This window comes from Rhinopithecus roxellana, chromosome 15 (genome assembly GCF_007565055.1).
Source record: "Rhinopithecus roxellana isolate Shanxi Qingling chromosome 15, ASM756505v1, whole genome shotgun sequence".
Taxonomy (NCBI): Eukaryota; Metazoa; Chordata; class Mammalia; order Primates; family Cercopithecidae; genus Rhinopithecus; species Rhinopithecus roxellana.
This window is the reverse complement of record NC_044563.1, coordinates 32,152,898-32,177,147: the sequence shown is the minus strand read 5'-3', so window position 1 is coordinate 32,177,147 and position 24,250 is coordinate 32,152,898. Positions and strand designations below refer to the sequence as shown.

Sequence of the window (24,250 nt, the reverse complement as noted above, 5' to 3'; positions counted from 1 at the left end):
AGATGAAAGCTTGAGCAGAGTTGGAGGAGTGGGCATGGGCCAAGTCAAGCTGGGTCTTAAAGACCAAGGTAAAGAGTTTGGATGTTATTAAAAGTGCAATGGGAAAACAGTAAAGGGTAGCCACCAGAAAAGGGATGAAATTTGGAAAAACACGAGGCAATGTGTGGACGGTGGTTGAAAGGAGCAGTAGTGATGATGGAGAGGCTGGTTTGGGGACCACTGCAGTGACCCTACTCAAACAAGATTTGTGTGAATCTGCAGCCCAAGGTCAGGGTTAGAGATACACATTTTGAATTTATTCACAGAAAAATGGTTTTCCAATCATAAGGATGGATAAAATAAACTATGGAGTAGCTGGTGACACATTACCACAAACTTAGTGGCATACATTTCTTCTCTTACAGTTCTGGACCTCTGAAGTCCAAAATCAGTTTCAAGATATCTGCAAGGCCAACCTCCCTCTGGAGGCTCTACAGGAAAATCCATTCCCTTACCTTTCCCAGCTTCTGGAGCTGCATTCCTTGCATTCCCTGGCCCATGGCCCCTTCCTCCATCTCCAAAGCCAGCAGCATAGCATCTTGCCTCAGTTGTCACATTGCCTTCTTCTTCTGTAATCAAATCTCCCACTGCCTCTCTTTCATAAGGACACTTGTAATTACATATAGGGTCAATATGGATAATCCAGTATAAATTTCCTATCTTCAAGGTCCTTAAAGCAATCATACCTGCAAAGTCCCTTTTGTCACATAAGGTGACATTCACAGATTCAGGGATTAGGACATGACATCTTCAGGGCGTTATTCAGCCTACCACAGAGGGAAAAAAGAGAAAAAAGAACCCAGTGTCAAGTTCTGAGGCATGCTAACATTTAGGTCAGACAGAGGAGAAGGAACTAGCAAAAGAGATTGAGAAGGAAGTCATTGAGGAAGAAGGAAGCCTGGCAGAGAGTCACGTTGCAGAACCAAGGGACTAGAGACTCTGAGTATTCAGAAGGAAGGAGCTGTTTCTTGTTGCTGAGAGGTTGAGTAAGATAAACATGGAGAAGAAGCCACTGGAAATGGCATCATGGTTGGTGATCTCTACCACAGCAGATTGGGGTGTGGGGGCTGGGCATGCTGGATTGAAAGTCATCAGAATGCGCTGAGGAATTCATAGGGTGAGGTGGTACAGGCACCAAGTGTGAATACCTCCATGGTCTGCTATCAAAGGAAGAGAGAAACTGGGTCGGAGGGGGTTATAGAGTTAAAGAAGACAGCTCATTGTTTTCTGTTTTTAGTGGCGGACATTGCTGATGATTTCATAGAAAGATGGAGGAGGAAAAATGGATACCCAAGGTAATGAAGTCCTTGAGAAAGCAAGAAGTAGTGAGGCCCAAAGTCAAATGAAGAGACTGCCCTGCTAGGAGCAGGGACACTTGTATTTTAACAGGAGGGAAAGGTGTGTGTAAGTGAAGGCTGAGTTGATTTTCTCAAGAGTGAGGCTGAGAACGAGTGTAGTTATGTTTGAGGAAACAATGTTTGAGAAGTCATATTATTTGTGGAGATACATTATTTGGTTTCTTTTCCTCTAACAAGTATCATTGGCATAGTCATAGCCCCTAAATATCTAAAAATTAATTCCCCTTTAACCACCTCCCCTAGTTCAGTGATAGATAATTTTAAGTGAAAATAACCATGCAAATAGCCACGTTATATGAAACTTTATTAAAACGAGAAATGATGCAATCAAACTACTTTGTGGTTTTGTTTTCATTAAAAAAATAAACTGAAAAGAAAAAAACACAACAACTTGTCTTACTAAGGTGGGCAATAAATAAGGCATTTACCATAATTATTATGAAATTACAGCCTACACATGTATGAAAACTGTAGAACATGTACTATGAAATCACATTGTCCACGGTTAGCAGACTGAAATTCAAAATCTTTTGTGTATGCTGTTTGATATGACATTCAAGCAAACTATGAACAGAACTATTAGCATTTGTATCTTTTTATGTTAAGACTATAGCTTCTATCCAATTACCCATTTCCCCTCATCAAGATGAAGATGAGACAGTATGAAAGGCCCCTCCACCAGAATATTTCTTAGCTCCTTGTCATTCACTTTGACATTCAAATGACCCACTGCTAAGGCAGGCATACCAGTATCACTCATCTAGCACTGGCATTGGCATCTCAGGGCATCTCACCCAGAGCTAAAAGCAATTTCTCAGTCTTGTAATAAATAATGCTTTTATCAATCTTACACCTAATGTCTAAGCATAGGACAGTGTAGATTGCTCATAATGGGTTGAGTTTTGTTGTTCAATAATTTTTTTTGCATTCAAACCTTGGAAATTATTTATTAATTTTCAAAGCTGGTTTAATGGTTTAAGAGAATCTGCCACCAAGATTATCTTTTCTCACCTTTCCTTTTCCTTTTCTTCTCCTTCCATAAAGGGGTATATCTTTAAAAGGCACGGAATGTAGGATCTTCAGAGGTCCCTTCTCCTATCCAGTCACCTACATTGATAAATTCCTCTGGTGTTTCTCATACAATGAGAATGTTATTATTTCATAGAAGATGGAGACTTGTAAAGATTCCCTCTAACTGACTGAAAAATCAAACTCCAAATTCAAGCCTGGACTTGCCTCCTGCAAAGCTTCCCCCTTATAGAGAACTTGCTGTAAACTCTCAGGGAGTCCCTGCTTCATAAAGGGAGAGCCTAACATGTTGTTTTACAACTTTCAGCCCTCCCACAGTCTGAAGTAGAAATACAATTTCTCTACTTGATTTTTGAAAGTACAAACATAAAAACATATTGTAAAAACATGTAGATATTCAAGTATTTCTACAGGTTTGAATAAAAACAGCAGCAATTAAAAAAAAAAAAGCTTATAACTTTGCTTTTTATAACAAGCAGTGCACAGGCTATTTATATCAAAGAGGAAAAGGCCAGGAGAGCTGGTTAAAGCCTCCAAAAAATTTACTTGGTCTAATTCTATCAGCAGACACTGACTTAGACATTTCCAAGAACTCCTAAGAAAGATATTTTCCATAGAACAACAAAGGGACGCATGTTATGCAACAATGTTGAAAAAGCAGTGCCCTTCCAGTTAAATGTCTGAGGCACTCTAACTTTTTCTAGAAGCTCTTCATCTAGAAACTTTGGTGGTTAGCTAAGAAAGCACTGTTTAATCCAGGAATTATAAAAGATGGAATATAAAGATATCTTTCAGAGGGTCTCCCATTCAGTGAATCCATCCAGAGAACAGACTAAGAGTTGACATTCTCAGCCATGCCCATTCTCCTTTTTCTGTGTTTTATACCTGAGGATTATTCACAGCCCATTTAAAAATAAATAAATAAAAGCAAATTGCTTTGGATGATGTTTCAGAGGATCAGAAGGCTGATCCAGGATACAGTGTCAACCTTCCTTGTGAGTGATGCCTTGGTCCAGTTTCCCTGTTGGCTGCCATCTGGCCAGCTGTGTGACATCACTCTTTCCTGTTGAGGGAGACCAGATGGTTCACAGAGCATCCGTGGGGAGAGCACAGGACTGGACTTGCTGGTAATCTCTCTGCTTCATTGCCGAGCGGAGTCTAAGAGAGAGAATCACTGTGGTGATTAGAAGGAGGAGTCCAATGATGAAAAGGATGACCAAGGCTGCCTTAGCTCCTGTTGGACCCAGATTCTTGCCAAAGAAATAGAGCTGCTCCTTGCCAGGTCGTTCTGTGAAAAAGATAAAGTTGTCAGGCCCCTGCCATTCTTGAGTGAAATGTTGACTCATTTACATGGGGAGAGGGTATCATTACCGTTAGATGGCACTGTGGCTGAGTGAGATGCCCCTCCAGGAGATGTGGTGGAGTAAGGAATCCTGTTGTCTGCACAAAGAGAACAAGTTGATTGTTTTATTAACAACAGAAGGGGATTCTTTTCATGACATGAGTCATTTCATTTCACCAGCAAGGACTTATTCCATCAGCATCTGCCAATCATTTATGGATTCTTACTGTGCTACTTCATTCCCATGTACATGCTTTCCTGTCCCGTCTGTCTTTCCCACTTCTGCTCACCCACTGAGTCTATCTGGAGCCTCATGGCCTCTGTGAAACTTTGGCTCATATCCTCCAACTGTTACCCATTCCCTCCTACTGCTGCCAGTAAGCCCTGTACTCTGCATTCTGCTACGGCACATAGCATACTTGATTATAGTTACATATTTACATATATGTCTCTCTTACTTGACTCTGAGCTTGTTGAGGGCTATATCTGGGTTTTTGTCATGCCTCTTGTTTTCAGGGTCTACAGGAAGCTTGGTGCCATAATCTGGCATCACTGACAGACAACAGTACCTATGTTACGAAGGACCGTGTAGGTTGTCTCCATGCCAGCATGGATGTGGTCAGACACATGACAGTGTAGCAGCCATGTCCCTGGGTGATCTGCAAACAGTTCAATGGTTTGGAATGTCCCAGGAAAGAGATCATACACATCTTCTCGGTAAGATTTATCTATCTGTAAAAACGTTTTAAAAAACAACAGCTAGTAGCCTTCTTTGCTCAGAACAGCAAGAAGAGAAAGAAGAGCAAAAACAAATAAAACCCACAGTAAGCAAAAGGAAGGACATAAGAAAGAGCAGGAATCAAGAATAGAAGTACAATAAAGTCAAAGAAATCTAAAACTGATTCTTTGAACAGATCGATAAAATCAATAAACTCTGTAGTAGCCAGCTTCCATGATGGCCTACAATGATCCCCACCTCCTGGTATTCATAACCTTTGTAGTTCCTACCTACATTGTGTAAGGGTTGGTATGTGCAATCAATAGCATGTGGAAGAAGTGCTGGCATTCCAATTCCAAGATTAGGTTATCATTACTTCTGTCTTAGATACTCTCTCGCCCCCTTCTCTTGGATTACTCACTGGAGGAAGCTAATTTTCATGTCTTATCCACATGATCAGGAGTTGAAGCCTCTAGTCAACAACCATATCAGTAAGTTTGGAAGTAGATCCTCCAGCTCCAGTCAAACCTTTGAGAACTGCAGCTCCAGTCAACATCTTGATTGCCTCCTCATGAAAGATTCTGAATCAACCAACTAGCTAAACTGCTCCCAGATTCCTGATGCAAGAATTACTCTAAGTTTAGAGTAATTTGTTATGCAGCAATAGATAACTAATACAAATCTCTGGACAGACTAGCCAAGGGAAAAAGGAAAAAGACACATTAGAAATACCAAGAATGAAAGTGAGGACATCACTAATATCTTACACACATTAAAAAGGAAATACTGGACAAACACCTCTTATCCATAAATTCTACAACTTAGATGGTATGAACAAACTCCTTAAAAGACAAAAACTCCTGAAGATTACTCAAGAATAAATTGATAACCTGAATAGCACTATATTTATTAAAGAAACAAGTGCTTCAAAATATTCCAACAAATTAAATTCCAGATGGCTTTATTTGCAAATTCTACCAAACATTTAAAGGAGAAATAATACCAATTGTAAAAAAACTGTTCTAGAAAATAGAAGAGGAAAGAACACTTCCAACTCATTTTATGAGGCCAGCATTACTGTGATACCAAAACTAAACAAATGCTTTGCAAGGGAAAAAAGCTACAGTCAATACTCCTCATGAACATAGATACCATCATTCATAACAAAATACTAGCAAATCAATTCCATAAAAAGGAATAATACATCACGACCAAGTAAGGTTTATCCGGGGAATGAAAAAGTGTTTTAAAACTCCAAAATCAATAAATGTAATTCAGCAATGGATTAAAGAAAAAGCATCTGATCATCTCAATAGATGCAGAAAAACCATTTGATAGAATGTAACATTTGTTGATGATCAAAACTCTGAGCAAATTTAGAAGGAAATTTCCTCAACCTGATAATGGGATCCACAAAAAAGCTGCAGCTAACTTTGTATTCAAAGGTGAATGACTAAATGCTCCCCTTGTAAGATTAAGAACAAAGTGAGGATGTCCACTTTCATCACTCATATTCAAAATTGCACTACAAGCCCTGGCCAGTGCAATAAGACAAAAGAAATAAAAGACATACAGATTGAAAATAAATGAAGCCATGTCTGTTCACAGACAACATGATTGTCAGCATGGAAAATCCCCCTAAAATCTACCAGAAAACTATTGGAACTAAAGTGAGTTTAGCAAAGATGCAGGATACAAGGTCAATATGCAAAAATCAATTATATTTCTAAATATTGGCAATAAACAACTATAAATTGAAGTAAAAACACTATCATTTACACTATTACTAAAGCCTTTTATATACTTAGTTATAAATAAATATAAGAAAATATATGCAAGATCTCTATACTTAAAACTACAAAATGCTGATGAAACAAATCAAAGAAGAGGTAAACGATATATATACCATGTTCATGGATTGGAAGCCTCAATGTGGTTATGTCAGTTCTGTCCAACCCATTGTATAGATTTAGTGCAATACCAATCAAAATCCCAACAGGATTTTAAAAATCAAAATCAACAAGGTATTTCTAAAATTGATCTGGGAAGGCAAACATCTAGAATAGCTAAAACAATCACCATCTGATTTTCAGACTTACTGTAACACTAAAGTAGTCAAAACATTGTGACATTCAAGAAAGGGCAGACTATAAACCAGTGTAATGGAAGAGACAGCCCAGACATAGACCCACATATATGTGTTCAATATGATTTTGACAAAAGTGAAGAGTCAACTCTGTGGGGAAAAAAAAGATAATCTTTTCAATGAGTGGTGATGGAATATTTGGACATACATATGAAAAAAATGAACCTTATTTCATATCTTGAACCACATATGAAAATTAAAATGTATCAGAGCCCTAAATATAAAATCTAAAACTATAACACTTCTAAAAGAAAACAAGGACCTTTTTTGTGACCTTCATTCAGTAAGGCCAAAATTTTTTATACATGACACCAAAAGTATGATCTGTAAAAGAAAAAAAAGAAAAATTGCACTTCATTGTACTTCATCAAAAATTAAGAACTTCTATTTGAAAGCTGTGAAGAGAATGAAAAGATAAACCACAAACTGGAAGCAAACATTTGTGAGTCACATCGCTGAAAAAGGATTTGTATCCAGAATATGTAAAGCCCTCAAACTCTACAATAAGGAAACAAATAACCCAATTTTTTAAAATGGCCTTGCAATTTGGACACTTCACCAAAGATTTACAGATGATAGATGGTAAGCAAACACATGAAAGAAATGCTCAATATTGTTAGTCACTGGGAAAATGCAAATGAAAAGCAATGAGATACCACTATATCCCCTCCCCAACGAGGGAATGCCTAAGGAAAAAAAGGAAACAAAAACTAAAAATACCAACTGCATATGTGGATGTGCAACATATGGAGCTCTCATATATTTCTTTGGAAATGCAAAATGATACTGTCTTTTTGGAAAAGAGTTTGGCAGTTTCTTATTGAAATCAAACATACACATCACATGGCTTAACAATCCTACTTCTAGGTATTTTCTCAAGGAAAATGAAAACATGTTCACACAAAAACATGTGCACAAATGTTTGTAATGACTTGATTTGTAATAAACAACCTTGGAAATAACTCAAATGTTCCTCAACAGGAGAATGGATGAACAAACTGCATTATATCCATACAATGGAATACTACTCAACAATCACAAGAAACAAACCACTGATACACATAACAAGATGGATGCAATTTGAATGCCTATGCTAAATCAAACAAGCCAGATTCAAGATGCTACAAACTATGATTTCCATATAACCTTTCAAAAAAGGCAAATCTATAGAGACAGGTGGTTGCGAGGTGTTAAGTATGGGGAAGTAGTTGACACTAGAGGGTGCAATGGGGAAATTTGCCAGAGAAATAGAAGTATTCTGTATTTTGATTGCTGTTGGTTGCACTACTGTATGTGCTTATCAAAAGAGAACTACACACTAAATTGGTGGGCGAATTGTGTTCAATGTAAATTATATCTCATTTTTAAAGTATATATGTAAATTTGTCATTTTATATATGTTATTGAATTTTATAAATTTTTAATATAATTTTAAAAATGTAACTTTAAAAAAGCCAAATTCTGAAACGCAGCATAGCCATTTAATATGTGAAACTCTAATCATAGCAGGCTAATACTTGGTGTCCTAAACAATGTTGAAATATACAGAGGAGAAAGGATATTCGATGTTTTATTAAAGTTACCATTTATTCCTGTCTAACTAGGAAAGACCAGTTCCAGTTTTCTCCACACATTGGATGTGATTGTTCTTTTCTATTCCACTTCCTTCTAGACAGCACTGAGAACTTCAGATGACAGACTATTTGGACCTTATCCATTGGAGATTCTGATTCAGCAGGTCTGGGGCAAGGCCTGGCAATAGGGTTTTTACATGGTTCCCCAGATGGTTCTGCTATACAGGGAGTGCCACCCAAATGGTATAGCTTGATGCTAGAGGGTAGAAGGTCACACATGGTCCAGCCCAGCTCACTAGGACAAAAGTCAAGGTAAAGTTTGAGAGCTCAGGCCAGAGCTCAAAACAGCTCCTTTACTAGACAGAGCTATTCTGTTAGCTAATCACACAGAAAAAGAAAAGGGTAGGGAGAAGGAAAGGGAAAGACAAAAAGAAGGGTGAGGAAAAGGGACAAATGCTGTCAGTGTCAGTACTTTCATATACAATATTAACAGTATATTCCAGGGTGGTCAGAGTTATCCCCAGATCACTAATGAAAAAACTCTCACCTGAGGCTTGGAGAGATTTTTATAAGCACAGTAATATACATACACATATTAAGAAACATCCAGGCCGGGCACGGTGGCTCACGCCTGTAATCCCAGCACTTTGGGAGGCCGAGGCGGGCAGATGACGAGGTCAGGAGATCGAGACCATCCTGGGCTAACACAGTGAAACCCCGTCTCTACTAAAAAATACCAAAAAAATTAGCCGGGCATGGTGGCAGGCACCTGTAGGCCCAGCTACTCAGGAGGCTGAGGCAGGAGAATGGCGTGAACCCAGGAGGCGGTGCAGTGAGCGGAGATCGCGCCACTGCATTCCAGCCTGGGCGACAGAGCAAGACTCTGTCTCAAAAAAAAAAAAAAAAAAAAAAAAAAAAAGGAAATATACACCAGGGAAAGGGTACAATCACATTATTCTGTTCCATTTTCACCTCCCCTCACAAGCATTATTGCCAAGTAACTCTTATTTTCCACTGGAAATACATTGAATTTGTTAGTTCAAAAAAGTCTTTACCAAAGCACTTTACTTATACTTACTTTGAAGAGAAAGCTCTCTGCATGATAATGGATGGTATGTATGTCCACTTCACTTCCTATCCCTAACAAATACCAGTTTGTCATTGTATCTTCGTTCATTATGAGGCCATGGAGATTCCCAAAAATCTTTCCATTAATAGCTTTAAAAGGGTGATAAGAAAATAACCTTTGGTTAATTAAAATATAAGCTGATTTTTTAAATGTTTCCAGAAGATCTTTAGGTCACTGATATTTTCATCTGTCTAGTAAACATGTAACAATCTCACTCACCCCTAGCAGTGTCCCACCATTCTAGACCCAAAATTCAGATTACTGAGAAATCCTTCTACAAAGAGAGCGAGAGCAAAGAAATAGCAGTTTTAAAGCCATATCTTGGTGGCAGTGTTTTGTTTTTTTCAGCATAATCTCTTTATGAAGGAAATTACAGGCTCATTGGAGAGGTAGCCAGATTTATACCACTCTACAGAGAATAAACTGAGGCATAAACAAGTTTAAATAAATCAAAATTGAGTGACTTAGAAGGTATTTTCTTAATACTTCACTTGTTGAGAATAGTTTAAGCCTGGTTGAATCTCCGAAAATAAAAGAGAACTTCACACGGGCTGAGCTCATGACCAAATAATGACCAAAGCAAACTGAGTTTGCATGATGGTGACTTCCACTCTGCTGTCTACTGACTTTTGATTCTGTGCATTGTGGCACAACCAAATGACCTGCATTCATTAAAAACGGAGACCATACTAAAAAATCTTTAGGAGAAGAAAGCAAAACTGGTAGGGGAAAAAGTAGCTGAATGGGAATCAGGCTACTATATTCTAATCTATATTAATAACTAGCTTTGTGACTTTGGGCAAGGCCTATCTTTTTGTGCACTTTGGTCAAAAATAGCAGTTGGTGAGAAACTGGATGTGTCAATTCAAACACATTATTCCCACCAACAAACTACCTTAAATTATACAGAATTAAGTAACACAGATACATTAAAACAGAAATTTGATGATAGTGTTTCATATCCCAGAGACAAACCTGGCCCTTAAATTTAATCAAATGGAAGTTATGGCATATTCTTATAAAAATATGACAATAAGCCATTATTTGTTTTTAAAGAATTACTTCACAGTCTTAGAGCTTAGAGATCCCAGCATTCAGAAATACATGTCCCTACAAGTTGGTTCAAGGCCTTAATGACTTCGTTGCCAGCCAATCAGTGGCTAGGCTGGTTCAGTCTGAACGAAAGCATTAGAGGACTTTCTTCAGTCCACGTGCCCCTGGGAAGGGGGAAAGGCTCAGAGAAGGATGCTGGGAGCCTCCTACATTTACAGGAATTCCTATGAGCTTATCTCAACATAGGCTTCTTCTTTTTAAACTTTGGATATACCATGCATTCTGTTGCTTTCCTCAAAATCATCAGTGCGCTTAAAATCTCGTGGATCTTTGTTGAGATACTTCTTAATATTGTCATCCAGATACCAGGATTCATTCTCATTAAATACCAGAAACAAGAGAGCAAATTCATAATCAATGTCACTTCTTCTTCCCTTTTCATTCAATACTCCTTCTCGGCATGTAATCAGAGGACCCATCAAACCACTATACGTATCCTGGAAGAAAAGTAAACTTAGTAGAAGAGTCATTAAGTAATTTAATAATATTTCATTCCACCTGCCACCATTCTAGTATAGGGTCATAATACCTCACCCTGGACTAGAAACTGATTCCTCTCTTGGCTGTGATTCACCCCACCTCCAGACCATCCTGTTAAACACCATCACAGTAATCTTTATACTCCCGTATCTAGAAGTCTTCAGTGATTTTCCATGGCCTGCAGAATTAAATATAAATCCTCGCAGGTCCGTGAGCCCTCCATGTGCTCCCCTAATGAATTTTTCTGGCTTAAGCTACCCCTTGATTTACTACTGGACCCCTTATGATAGCCAAATGGGACTCTCAACATGTCCCAAACACTCCCTTTACTTCCCTATTTTCAGCTGTGCTCATAATGCTCTTTCTTCCTAGACTCTCCTTCCAAAACCTTCTATAGTACTTTAGTTAGTCTGCCACTCCTACAGAATTCACCAGATTCAGAGCTCTATTACAGTTACAAGTGTGGACATGTATTATTTTCCCCACAAAGTTATAAGTTTCTTCAAGACAGGAGTATCGGCCAGGCGCGGTGGCTCACACCTGTAATCCCAGCACTTTGGGAGGCCGAGACGGGTAGATCACGAGGTCAGGAGATAGAGACCATCCTGGCTAACACGGTGAAACCCCGTCTCTACTAAAAGATACAAAAAACTAGCCAGGCGAGGTGGCGGGCGCCTGTAGTCCCAGCTACTCCGGAGGCTGAGGCAGGAGAATGGCGTAAACCCGGGAGGCGGAGCTTGCAGTGAGCTGAGATCCGGCCACTGCACTCCAGCCGGCCACTGCACTCCAGCCTGGGCGACAGAGGGAGACTCCGCCTCAAAAAAAAAAAAAAAAGGTAGGAGTATCTGCATCTCTCATAGTATTTGGTGGGGTCATGCTCAATAAATATTTGTTGTGATGCATAAAATAATAAATATGGATTTTCCCATAATTCTCATATGTAAGTTTATTTATTCAAGTGCCTTGTATATCTGTCTCTGAACTCTAGAACTGTCCAGTACAACTCAAGGACATTAATACAAGCCATCTAATACCTAAGAGGGAGGTTAAGATAATCCCTCCTTTTTTTCTTTAATAGGCAAAGCTTACATTTTACATCAGATAATGGCTTTAGATTGGACTTTGGTTTATGGCATGTAATTAAAGACTGTGGTTGTTTTACATACACATATCTGGTTCAAATTCAATATTGAATCTTTGCCTTTTATTTCAAAGTTAGATCATTAATCATTCAAATAGTTTTGTAGTTTCAGTTACTATGTTTAAAGTGAACTTTCTTTTCCTGAGCCCTAGTAGCCCTGGTAATGCATTTAAAATGAACAGATTTCACACATCCAAAACCATACATAAATTGTATTCTAAGTTATATTTATTTTATTGTTATATATTTACATATCCTCTTTTGCTTCAAACCTTTTATCTTTTGAAGTTCTAAATTTGGTAACTGAAACATCGGGATTTTGTTTTTATCGCCCATACTTTAAGTCGAGGGTCAGCAAACTTTTTGTTTGTTTGTTTGGAAAAAGAATATCACCAGATAGTAAATATTTTTGATTTTGTGGGCCATACAGTCTGTTGCAGCCACTCAAGTCAACCACTGACAATGTAAACGTAAATCCAGCATGGCTAGATTTGGTAAATGGGCCATAGTGTGAGACCCTTGCTCTTAATCATTACACGCTTTCACATATACCAACCCAAGCTGTGATGAACTTTCATCCAGATTATTTTAAACCTTTTGGTTGCTCTCTCCACCTTACCTTCACAAAGTTTACTGTTGAATAGTAAACCCATGGAATACAATTGGGATCAGAAGGCCCTGGACCGGATCTTTTAGGGATATTCCATCTATAAGTTTTTACTTCTCCTGTAATACATGAAATGGAAAAAATTTATTAGAATTACCTGTGTTTCAGATGATTTATCTGAAGAAATACAAGCAGGTCTTTACATATTTCATTAATGTTTATTGCTGGAGAGAATTACTCATTCATTACAAATGTTCTTATTAAACTCCCATCTCGATTTCTACTATTTCAAAATGAAATGGCAGATTTGTCATGTCAGGCTCCAGCCTTCCCTCTAGTTTCCCTTTTTTATTGTCAACTGGTGTGTATTCAGGAAATAAGAACATTTTATACCTTACTGTTTTTCCTCCTTAAATGTTGTATCTTCTTCCCAAGAACCATCCTTGAGCACATCTTAGTCATCAAGGACCTCTGCCTTGACCTCTTATGGGAGTTACCAGGGATATTTGTAAGCTCTTGATGCTCAGGCTTCACCCCAGACCAGTGAAATCGGAGCGTCTGGGATCTAGGACTCTGGTGCTAGTGTTTTTTAAAAGCTTCTCAAGTGGGCAGATGAGATTTGGTGAGAACCAGAATCAGAGAGACGTAGTTCCAAATCTCAACCCTATGACTTCCTTTTTCCTGCATTTGACAAGCTATTTAACTTCACTAACCTTTAGTATCCTCATCTGTAAAGTGGGTTGATCATCATAGTTTTCTAATTGTTGTGAGGATTAAATGAAATAATGTAATTAAATACACAGGATAATGCTTCATTTTGAAGGCAGTTAATATGTTAATTTTTATGTTTACTACAGTAGTCCCCCTTTATCCAGGAGGGATACATTCCAAGACCCCCAGGGGATGCTTGAAACCACAGACAGTGCCATACCTATATATACTATGTGTTTTCCTATACGTGCATACCTATAATTAATTTATAAATTAGGCACAGTAAGAGATTGACAATTAATAATAAAATATGACAATTGTAACAGTACACTATAATAAAAGCTATGTGAATGTAGTCTCTCTCTCACTCTCAAAATATCTTTTTATAGTCTCTAATTGAAGTTATCTCAAAATTTCTTAATATTTTCAGACCAAGTTTGATTCAGGTAACTGAAACCAAGGAAAGCAAAACCGTGATAAGGGGGAGCTACTATAAGAACAACTATGGAGACAGTAAAAAGATCAGTGGTCGTCAGGGGTTAAGGAAGAGGAAAAAACAAACACCAGAGAACAGAGAATGTTTAGGGCAGTGAAACTATTCTTTGTAGGACTACAATGGTAGATACATGTGGTTGTGCGTTTGTCAAAACCCTTAGAGTGTATACACCAAGACTGAACCCTAATGTAAATTATGGGCTTTAGGGGATGTGTCAGTGTAGGTTCCTCAGTTACAACAATTGTACCACTCTGGTGGGGGATGTTGATAATGGGGTCCCTAATGGAGGTTCCTAATGGAGCCCTAGAAATTCCTAAACATTTGGTCCTTGGATGAATGATGATCTCATACCAGAGTGACTAGATGATGGCTGAAACACATTGACATTAAGATGAGCTCTTTAAGACCCCTCTGAGGTCAGAAAAGAGTTGACTCCAGTGTTCTTCTTCAAGACGGAGCAGATCTCTGACGCAACTTACCTGGTTTTGTCATGGGCACTTGGAATTGCTTTCCACTATCCATCTCCTCCACACCCTGGGCTGAGATGGAGTAGGGCCTACTGGCTTTGTTCTTAAATATGATCAGGATGGTGTCACCCACCTCGGCATGAATCATTGGGCCTAAAGGCAAAACACAGGACTGTATGCATTATTATTGCTCTTTCAACATTAGTGTAATTTAAATATAGGCAGTAGTGAGCCAAATAAAATAGTTTAGTTGTTTTTCTGAGAAAGGCATATATAAATCTACTTTGTTTTAGAGAGCAACATCGTGTGGTATTAAATATCATGTAGTCTTTAGCAATGGGTTTAAATTCTGCCTCCTTCATTTATTAGAGGGGCCTTGGGTAAGTGATGTAATCTGTCTGAGTTTCAGTTTCCTCATCTGTAACATTGGTTTAGTAATAACTTTCGTGTGGGATTATAGTAAGAACTGAATAAGATAATGTATGTAAAAGTGTTTACTTCAGTGCACCGATACACCATAAGTACTCAGTAAATGCTTAACTTTTTACTACTGAGAAATCATCTCCAGGAAAAGCCATATCCACATGATATGGTGACTTTCGGTTGTACTCTCCCTGTGTATAACCTTTGATAAGTCTGAAATTATTCATTATCTGGTAAATGGATGACAATAATAATGAAGATCCAGTGAAATGTGTATAAAAGGAATTTGAAAGATTAGAGTGAAATAAAATCATTTATGTATTGATTTATGATTAATACAGTGACTTCATGAATGCACGTCTAACTCTGTTTCTCAATTTTTGTTTACCCAAGGAGACAAGCACTCTTCAGCTCCTCTGATGTGTGCATTTCTGTTGGAAGCAACCAGGCTGTGTGCCAATGGAGATGAGCCTACACCTGGCTGAGAGGGCCTGTAGCAGCATGACTTGTGCACTGCTACATGGTGAGTAGACTCCCATTGCAGAAGTGCCTGATCCCTATGGCTCTCTCTTGGGTATTTGGTGCATTCTACATTCACAGGGAGATACACTCACAGTTGGTGGTCTGGCCACACATATCAATTCCTTGCTGATTCAAGCCATGGTTTTAATTGTTTTTCTGAGAAAGGTATATGTAAATCTAAAATTTGTTGGACTGTTATTATTTTCAATTTTCTCTCAATTTCTTAAACATAAATACATTAAATTAAAATAAATAAATAAAATTTTCTTAAAATATTTAACATGAATCAGGAAGTTCTAAAAATCACTCATTTTTTTCCCCTTAATGGCAAAATTAGAAAAGAAAACCTGAAGGCAAGTGGACTGGGCTGAAAAAAAGAAGAAAATGCTTTGCATGTTCTTAAACAGTACATTTGGTTATAGTTAGAAACAAGTGCCTATGTATGTGTATGTTAAAATCATTATTTGTGTACTCATTACCACCTGAATTGCACATGCCTTGCTATACTGGTTGGTAAGAGCAAATGATTACTGATGAGTAAGAGCGAATGGGTACTGATTCAGAGCGTGAGAGGTCGCTATCAGGGAATAGTAATGAACTGAAGTGTGCCTGCCATGCACCCAGTTTGAGGAGCCCAAGCCTCTCCCTGAGCTGCAGAAAATGAGTAAATAGGCTTCACATTTCCCTGGTTGAAGTGCTGATGGGCTTGCCTCTCATGAATTCAACTCATTTGTGTCATTTTGCTGAGAAGAACCAAACCAAAGAGCCTTAGAGGCACACCTCAAACCCCTCAGCAGGACCAGCACCTCAGTGTCTTTAAAGCTCTGTCAACATCACAGCTCAAATGAATGAATGTCTCGATCAGGGCTGACTCACTCATTTGATGAGACAAACAAGCTTATCTGTGAATGTTAGTAGACTGTGGACGTGTGGGGTCTACTACACCTCCACATGTATTACATGGATGGGGCATTTAATTTAACAATTTATCAAGCTAGGAGTTGTAGGGCCTCATTCTAATATTGGAAAGCACTGTGTAAGACCATACTGTTTATATAAGTTACCTTGTGCATTCAAAAGTGGAGCAGGATTTCCAAAAGTCCCTTAGATTTGCCCTCTGCTTTAAGGTCTTATCCCCAAGATGGGGTCAGAGCTGGTGACTTCCCATGAAGAAAAGTGGAGAAGGAAAGCAGGAAGAGCTTATCTCATTGCCAGGTCCGGCAGCTCAGGTTCTGAGAAGGCCATGAATAAGGGCCTCCTGAACTGAGAGGGACCTTTCAGGAAGGAGAAAGCCAGACCTTTCTCCCTTGGCCCCATCTCACATAGGAGCTCTTCTTTTGTCATAAATATGTTTATGGTGTGTTGCAATAGCACTGTGCATGGATAACCCAGGACCTTAAGAAGTTATGGAAACATTCTGCCTGCTGTTCTGACACATCAAACTATTTCAAATTAAAACTTCCTGGCACAGTATAGGGGTTGGAAAGAAGCTTTAGGGTATCATACACAAGTTAGACTGCCCCGATGTCATGGATTCCTATTTGTGTGTTATCTGGTAGTCTTATTATGACTATTTTTTATATGAGTTGAGCACTCAGCACACTCCCTGATAATTGTAGAGCAGGAAAATATTGCAGTTGGAGGAATGCAGTCAAGCTACTCTGTTTCTTCTATCCTTTCTCAGCCACAAGTCTAACAGAACACATGAGTGTGTGTGTATGCACATGCTTGGGGCTGACAGTGCACGCCTGAAATCTGTGCCATACCCAGGAGTTCTAAGTGCTCCTCTCGTGGTGGTCGGGCTTTGATCTCCACAAATTCTCCATTCGTGTATTCCCTGTAAACCACCTTCTTGTACTGAGAGCCAATCCAGTTTTCAGTGCGGTTCATAAATATATCTCCATGTCTGCAAATCAGAAGCATCAGAAATTAAAGTTGTCAGAAAGCAGAAAAGCTTTGAGTGCTTCTAAGTGATTCAGGGGTACTCTGGAGAAGTGCTCCCCAAACCTGGCTGTGATCAAGTGCTCCCTGGGGAGCTGGCCTTTTGCACCAGACTTTCTGGGAGTGAGGCCAGGAATCTGCACTTTAAAGCTCCTTGAGTTCTGATATGGGCAGCCCAGCACCAGTTCATGGCCCACCCTTGGAAATCACTGTTGTAATCTTCTGCGAAGCACTGAGTAGGGCCAACCTCAGAGACTCCTAAGGATCCTTTGAGGTTGCACCTCTCTTCTGGGACCATCTAACCTTACACACATGCATCTGCTTGTGTGTGTCATCACACACACACACACACACACACACACACACACACACATCCACCCTCTACCACCCTGAGTTTCTCCAGATTTCATTTGCACCTTTCTGTACGTGGTAATACTTTTCCACTTTGAAAGATCTCAAGAAGGACTGTAGTCATATATTGTGCATACACCCATATACATATATAGATAGATACAGTTGATACTTGTTCTTCACCCTAGTTATGTTCTAGAAGTCATTGTGATAACTGGACTAATAAAGACTGAACCATTGTTCCTAGGGGAAATATAGGGTTAGGTTCCTGCAAACCTCTGGTCACAATATTTTCATCAACTGATCAACATATGACCTTGTTTTATGTCTGTTTCTTTTTAAAGACACTTTATTTAATATATATTGCTGAGCTCAACAGCATTAACACTGTTGAGTTCATTAACACTGAGCTCAACAGCCAACAGCACTATAACTCATGCAGGAACAAAGTCCCTCTCACATGTATGAGGCACATCAGAGGCTTCTTGCATTCAGGACATTGCTTCAGCACTCTGCTTAGGGTGGCATTCTAAACAGTGAAAGCATCAACATAAAGCACACAAATGCAAAAAACATGGCACTAAATTGTCTGAAAACAAGGATTTTGTTTACAGTATGAGAGCTGAAACAAGAAGGCAGAGAGACTCCTTGTTTGACCTCAGCTGAAAATGTGTGCATCAGGCAACATAAAATGTTGCCACCCTATATGTACCTGCAAATGACCACAAAAATGTCACAGGAATTTATTTTGGGGTTAAAAATAAATTTGAGCAAGTAGGCAAATTTGCAAAAGCAGAATCTACAAATAGCGAGGATAGATTGTATGTGTACCGTACATGTATAGTACATTTCATCTATTGCCAAGGCAGATCATCACAAAAGACAGATTTTTAAAATCTATTAATTTTATCTCTAAAATACAGTGAGACCCACCCCTTCCGTCTCCTTCCACTGAGGGAGCTTGCATTCTCATCTCAGCCACTTGTATCACTTACCTTTCTTGGGTGGAATTATTCCTAACCATTCTCCCTGCCACCTGTACTCCTCCTTGCCCTCTATTCTCCACACTGCAGTCAGAGGGATCCTAAGCTATACATTTAATCATGTTGATTTCAAGCATTTTTATGATTTCCCGCTGCCAAACTCCTCAATTTGACTCTCAAGCCTCACTATCTGCCTTTGCCACCTCCTGAGCCTCACTTCCCATCACTGGCCCGCTACGCTTTGTGCTCTGGTCATTCTAAACATTTACTCTATTGAACATGATGTGCTCTCCCTCACTTCCAGGCCTTTACATAGGTTGTTCCCTCTGCCACAAACATGCTTCCTTCCTCTTCAAGTGGACTACTCTTCATGTCCCAACTCACAGACTACTTCCTCCCAGAAGCACCCCCTGATTACCGACCTTCTCCCTACCTTTCCTCAAGACAGGGCTGTGTGCTTCTGCCATATCTCCTGCTGCACTCTACCCTTCCCCTCTCATAGTGACTGCCTCACTCCATATACTTGTTCTAAAGTCTTACCGTGGACCAGGAATTCTGTGTGGGAAAGGACCTTCTCTATCCTCCACACTGTTTTACCAGCACATTGCACAATGCCTAGCATATAGTAGGTATTTAATAAATGCATGTAGACTTCCACCCTAGACTGTATGATTTCCAAGGGAAGGGAACTTTTCTTCTACTTTCATTTTTCAGGAGTCCCAATTACATGTGATAGTGACCAGCGCAGACACAACCTGGGAATTTGTAGGGAGCCACACTTGCTAAAGACCTGCGGAGCATGCGCGATCCCACTGAAGAGCCCTGGCGGCGGCGCCTGTGGTACCTTTCCCCTCTTGCGTCCAAGTGCTGCTTTTCGAACTCCCAGTTTTTGTTAGGGGCATAATCCCATTCTACCTCTTCAGCGGCGATGTAAAAAGTTCTTATCATCCCGTGTGGCTGCTCAGAAGGGTCCCTGTTGTCACAGCTGTTGACCTCATAGATCTGACCCATGCCTCTCAGGAAGTGGTGCATGGTGGCACAAAACACCTTAAAAATACCTGCAAGAGAAACGGCTCGGCATTGAGTGTGGTGCTCGGTATTTTTGTTGGTGATGGTCTGTTTTTAGCAAACCTGCATATTTTATTCCAAAATAACCAGTTAGGTGGATTTTTAAAATACCAGTTGCCTAGTAGTTTAAAATCAGACCCCAAGGGGAATAAATTACTTTGAATATATTTACTTCTGTGGGGAGAAAGATCCTGTCCAAAATTCATTTGTAATAAAAAAAGAAACTTACAATATTGCTACCAAGAAATGACTTCTCTGGGTCTCCCCTGTAATACACACCTATTAGAAGATAGTCACTCCTGGAAAACCACCAATGACTATCTTAACCTAGCCCAGTTTAAAAACAACTAATTACCAGTAAGATGATTATCCTAGACAAGGTTCAAATTAAGCCACGTTTCTGATGAGTATTTTGCCCTAAACAATTTCATAAATTCTAAAGTGCAATAAATATGTAAGGTATTATTATCATTAAAGCCAAGTGTATTACTTCATTAAGCCCTTGGGCAAAGAAGTTTCTCATCTCCAGTGGTAGATCTACGTAATGCTAAATGAAAAGGAAACAGAAAACAGAAAATCAATCAACTGAATTTTTCTACATAATACCAACAATCATGTCTACCAACAGTTATGTAATTTTTAGATTGAATTTTCTAGATGCATTGGCATCAGATAGATATTTCTTAACTGAACTCACCATAAAAATCACATAAGACAAATAAAATTATTGAAGATATTCACTCTCAATGAAAATATCGGATCAATAACTCTTCCTTCCCTTTCTCTAGTAGCCTCTGTTTTTAGAGGTGAGGGAGGAGTGTGCCTTTCTTTAACCTTCTACAATGTACAGAGGTATCTTCTATCTTGCTATACATGTAAGTCTGTTGTCTAACCATCGCCAAGTTACTCCTTTTAGATGAGTGAATACTCAATGGGTTGATTAAGTGTACCCACGCACACCCAGGCACTGATGAGGACACATGAGGAAGGGTCTTTATACGAAACCACAGAGAAGACACCTTTGAAGACAGACTTGGAAAGACTGTCTCTGCATTTGTTTTTTTCCAGGCAGCCTATTGTTTATGTGTTGATCATGGCACTTCAATAGTTGAGGAATTGTCTCCTCTAAGAACAAAGAGGATCTTACACAAGGTAGCATGAAGAAGAAAAGAAAATTAATAATAATGATAATAAAAATAGAAGAACATGGAAATGTTTGAGTTGCAGCCTATAGTCTACTCTACCCACTTTTGAACACCCTCCTTCTTGACTTATAGGTAAGGGACAGGAATTTGGTAAAATGGCTAAGCTTTTAAGCAGTAATAGATTTATGCTTATCACCAAACATAAACTGGAAAACATTGTTGTGAAGCTCTTTAGAAACCTATAGGACATATGGAGTAATAATCAAAGCACTAGAATAAGTAGCTCCATCTCTAAAATTATTCTGGGCAGCTCTAACTTTGAGTGCCTATTTCTATGGATTAAAATGATTTGGCTATTTCCCAATCCCCTCCTCTCTTTGGTCTTGAAGAGTGTATTTAAAAAAAAGTTGTGTCCAAGGCATCCCTTGATTTGAGTAATTCATAATTGATCAACTATACTAATATACAGAGATTGGACACTAGGAAAAGTTCACATAGAAAAGACTATGGAGCTCCTAGTCTCAGGCAGTCCTTAGGCAAAGATTTTGAAGCCCAAACCTTAAGTTCTTAACTGATGACATGGAGACATCTAAACTGCAGTTCCAGTGGAAAGCAAAGAAGTAGAACATCCATTAGTAAACAGCAAGTACTCATCTTAGGTAGCATATTGGTTTCTTGCTAAGACTGATGAAAAAATGGGATTGGAAAAACACGTTCAATGTCTATAGGGCTTGTTCTCCTCACTTTTCATGCATGATTAGCGTATGCTACCATGTGTTGCTCTAGATCTTTTATGAAAACGCCCCAATTATCTTATCAACTTGGAATCTCTAAGAGAAGAAGTTCCAGGTACTGGCATTATACAGGGGTCTCCATAAATTCCAGATCCAATGCAGATTGCCCTGTGGGAAAACCAAGGGTGCCCAACAGAATGAAAACAGAGAAGCCCCCCAATCAAAAGGCAGTTATCAGTACCTATGGAAGAGAGACCAGGCTGCAATTATGCCTACATCTATAATCTGGAAGCATCCACTGGGATGTCCATAACTGGTAGATGCTTCAGAGAAGCAACTGAAATTATGTTCATGCTCAATGAGAGCAAAACATGTCCACTTTATCAGGGCTGAATTTTTATGGACTGTGAATCAAAAACATTCTCCTAGGATTTATGCACCAAAGACTTTAGAGGGCTTCCACTTCTGTTTTGTGGATGCTATTTTAGATATTTCCCTTCTGTCCCTTATACTGTGTGTTTGGACTAATAATTCAGGATTCTCTGATTCTAATCAAGACTATATCTATTTCTACACCACTTGAAGTGCACAAAGTCTGCCAATTTCTTCTGCGGAAGCACTGTAAGTGGATGAGCCTGAAGGTAGAAATCTGGTCACCTGAGATGGACCCAGCAAGTTTACCTGCGTGGTCCGGCTGCATGAATGCTGTTGTGGCCACGTGGGGAAACAGGGCCAGGGAGTCTCGGTGAGTCCCTCGTAGGTGGATGGTGTTCCCTTGAAAAACAATTCCATGCATGTCGGTGTCAGTGCCCAATCCAATCAGATGCCAGGAAACTCTATCCTTTTTACACATGTTTAGGCCTGGCTGGTTGCCGTACATGTAGCCATTAACAGCTAAATGGAAGAAGAAAGATAGTGAAAAATCATCAGTGTGTATCGGGCAGGGGAGCTTCAAATATGTCAACTGTTTACAAAAGATCCTTGTTTTCAGAGAATAAACAGTACCAGGGAAAAGCCACATGGTGAATCCACTTAAACTGGAGACCAAAATTAACAATGAATAATGAAAATATACAGAAATTATTAAAATGTTGTCTTTAACAACACATATGCAAGAACACTAGTTCTAAGAATGACTAAGGGATAAATCAGATTGTTTATGAAATAATTTCCCCGTACTCTTCTCTAAGGCTCTTGATATGAAAATCTTTTTCTTTTGAGGTTATTTTCCTATGATCTCCCTTGTTAAATGTCTCTTCCTCATTATTAATTCATTGAATTCTACAAGACCCTCATTTGCCAGTGGGCTTTGCATTTGATTCTAGAAGTTATCAGACATGCTTTTACTGATTACACGGATTCAGCATTATCTGAAAGATTTTTTAATCAATTGACAGTATATGTGCATGTGTGTTCAGTGGAGAGGGCTTTTTTAAGGGGGTACTTAAGCTTATATGAGGTTAGCCTTTGAGTAAATAAATTTGCTTTATGATAACTTGCACTTTTTTACCCCAACACAATTACTGGAGGGACTTTATTAATAAACAATGATTAGTTAGATATGAAGACCCTCTGTGCTTCCAGAGTGGCAAATTGTTTTTATCTTTGACATCAACCCCAATCCATTGATAGTGGCTATCTGAAGCAGTGCCTTGAGAAGAACTTAGAAACCACATTCTCACCCTATGGGGATGAATGCCATGATATAACAGCAATGTCCGACGGGTGAATGCACATAACTGTGTCTCATGCTTGATGTCTCTTGGAGAAATAAATATTTCTACCCCCCTCCTACTCTCTACTAAGCCTATAGTAGGACAAAACTATTATCATGCACATGAATGACCTTCTGTTATAATCCCATTATCAAATAAAATTACTTTTTATTAGGTTGGTGCAAAAGTGATTGCAGTGTTTGCCGTTGAAAGTAATGGCAAAAACGGCAATTACTTTTGTACTATCCTAATATTTCTGTGCCTGCAGAACCAGTGGTGCTTGGTAATTGTACTCAGATCTGGGATTATTAGTAGAAATTTCAAGAAATTCTGGTGCTTCTGAGAACACCACCACATTTTCTGGGGGAAAAAAACAAACAAACAAAAAAAACTTTGATAATGTCTTTGCAAATGAATGATCTAAATCTTGTCCATCAAATGTTAATGAGATCTGAGTATAAATCAAGGTGCTAATAAATTCAGTCCTTGACTGGCTGGTGGAGAATCTTCTCTTGCCTTGGAATGCTTGTTTAAAGCCTCTTTTTCTACAACATTCACTCATCCTTTCTTTCTTTCAACAAACATGTTTTGAATACAGGCTCTATAATAAACACAACACAAAGCATTGTGTACCATGTCAGGCCCTTTCTTTTTGGCTTTGTTGCTCTCTTCCTTCCACTCCCTGCAAGCAAGACTGAAGCTAGAACTTAATTTATAATCAATGTGACATTTGAATTAAGGTGCATTATTTTCCTTGAACTTTGTTTTAACGATATATCCTGTATTTATTTATTTATTTATTTTATTTTTTGAAAGAGAGAGAGGGTCTTACCCTGTTGCCCAAGCTGGAGTGCAGTGGAGCCATTATACTTACTTCAGCCTCAACCTCCCAGGCTCAAGAGATCCTCCTACCTCCTACCGCCTACCTCAGCCTCCTGAGTAGCAGCTGGGACTACAGGTGCACACCACCATACCTGGTTAATTTTGTATTTTCTGTAGAGATGGGGTCTCACTATGT

General features: G+C 39.0%; 1 protein-coding gene and 1 long non-coding RNA gene across 3 annotated transcripts in view; one reads left to right on the top strand and one right to left on the bottom strand.

The window, feature by feature from the left end:
- LOC115893589 overlaps positions 1-24,250 on the top strand; it is an 84,473-nt gene that overhangs the window by 12,216 nt on the left and 48,007 nt on the right. For both annotated transcript variants that reach the window (XR_004053648.1, XR_004053647.1), the window contains exon 2: positions 15,167-15,296. This is a non-coding gene — a long non-coding RNA (uncharacterized LOC115893589). The remainder of the gene's footprint in view (positions 1-15,166; positions 15,297-24,250) is intronic.
- HEPHL1 (hephaestin like 1) overlaps positions 1,685-24,250 on the bottom strand; it is a 79,962-nt gene continuing 57,396 nt past the window's right edge. Inside the window, exons 11-20 of the mRNA XM_010354847.2 lie at positions 22,199-22,411; positions 19,415-19,628; positions 17,062-17,201; positions 14,363-14,503; positions 12,689-12,795; positions 10,663-10,885; positions 9,285-9,424; positions 4,338-4,500; positions 3,798-3,866; positions 1,685-3,714 (exon numbers count right to left, since the gene is read on the bottom strand). Of these exons, the coding sequence (XP_010353149.2) occupies positions 3,512-3,714; positions 3,798-3,866; positions 4,338-4,500; positions 9,285-9,424; positions 10,663-10,885; positions 12,689-12,795; positions 14,363-14,503; positions 17,062-17,201; positions 19,415-19,628; positions 22,199-22,411 (1,613 nt within the window). The 3' untranslated portion in view covers positions 1,685-3,511. The remainder of the gene's footprint in view (positions 3,715-3,797; positions 3,867-4,337; positions 4,501-9,284; positions 9,425-10,662; positions 10,886-12,688; positions 12,796-14,362; positions 14,504-17,061; positions 17,202-19,414; positions 19,629-22,198; positions 22,412-24,250) is intronic.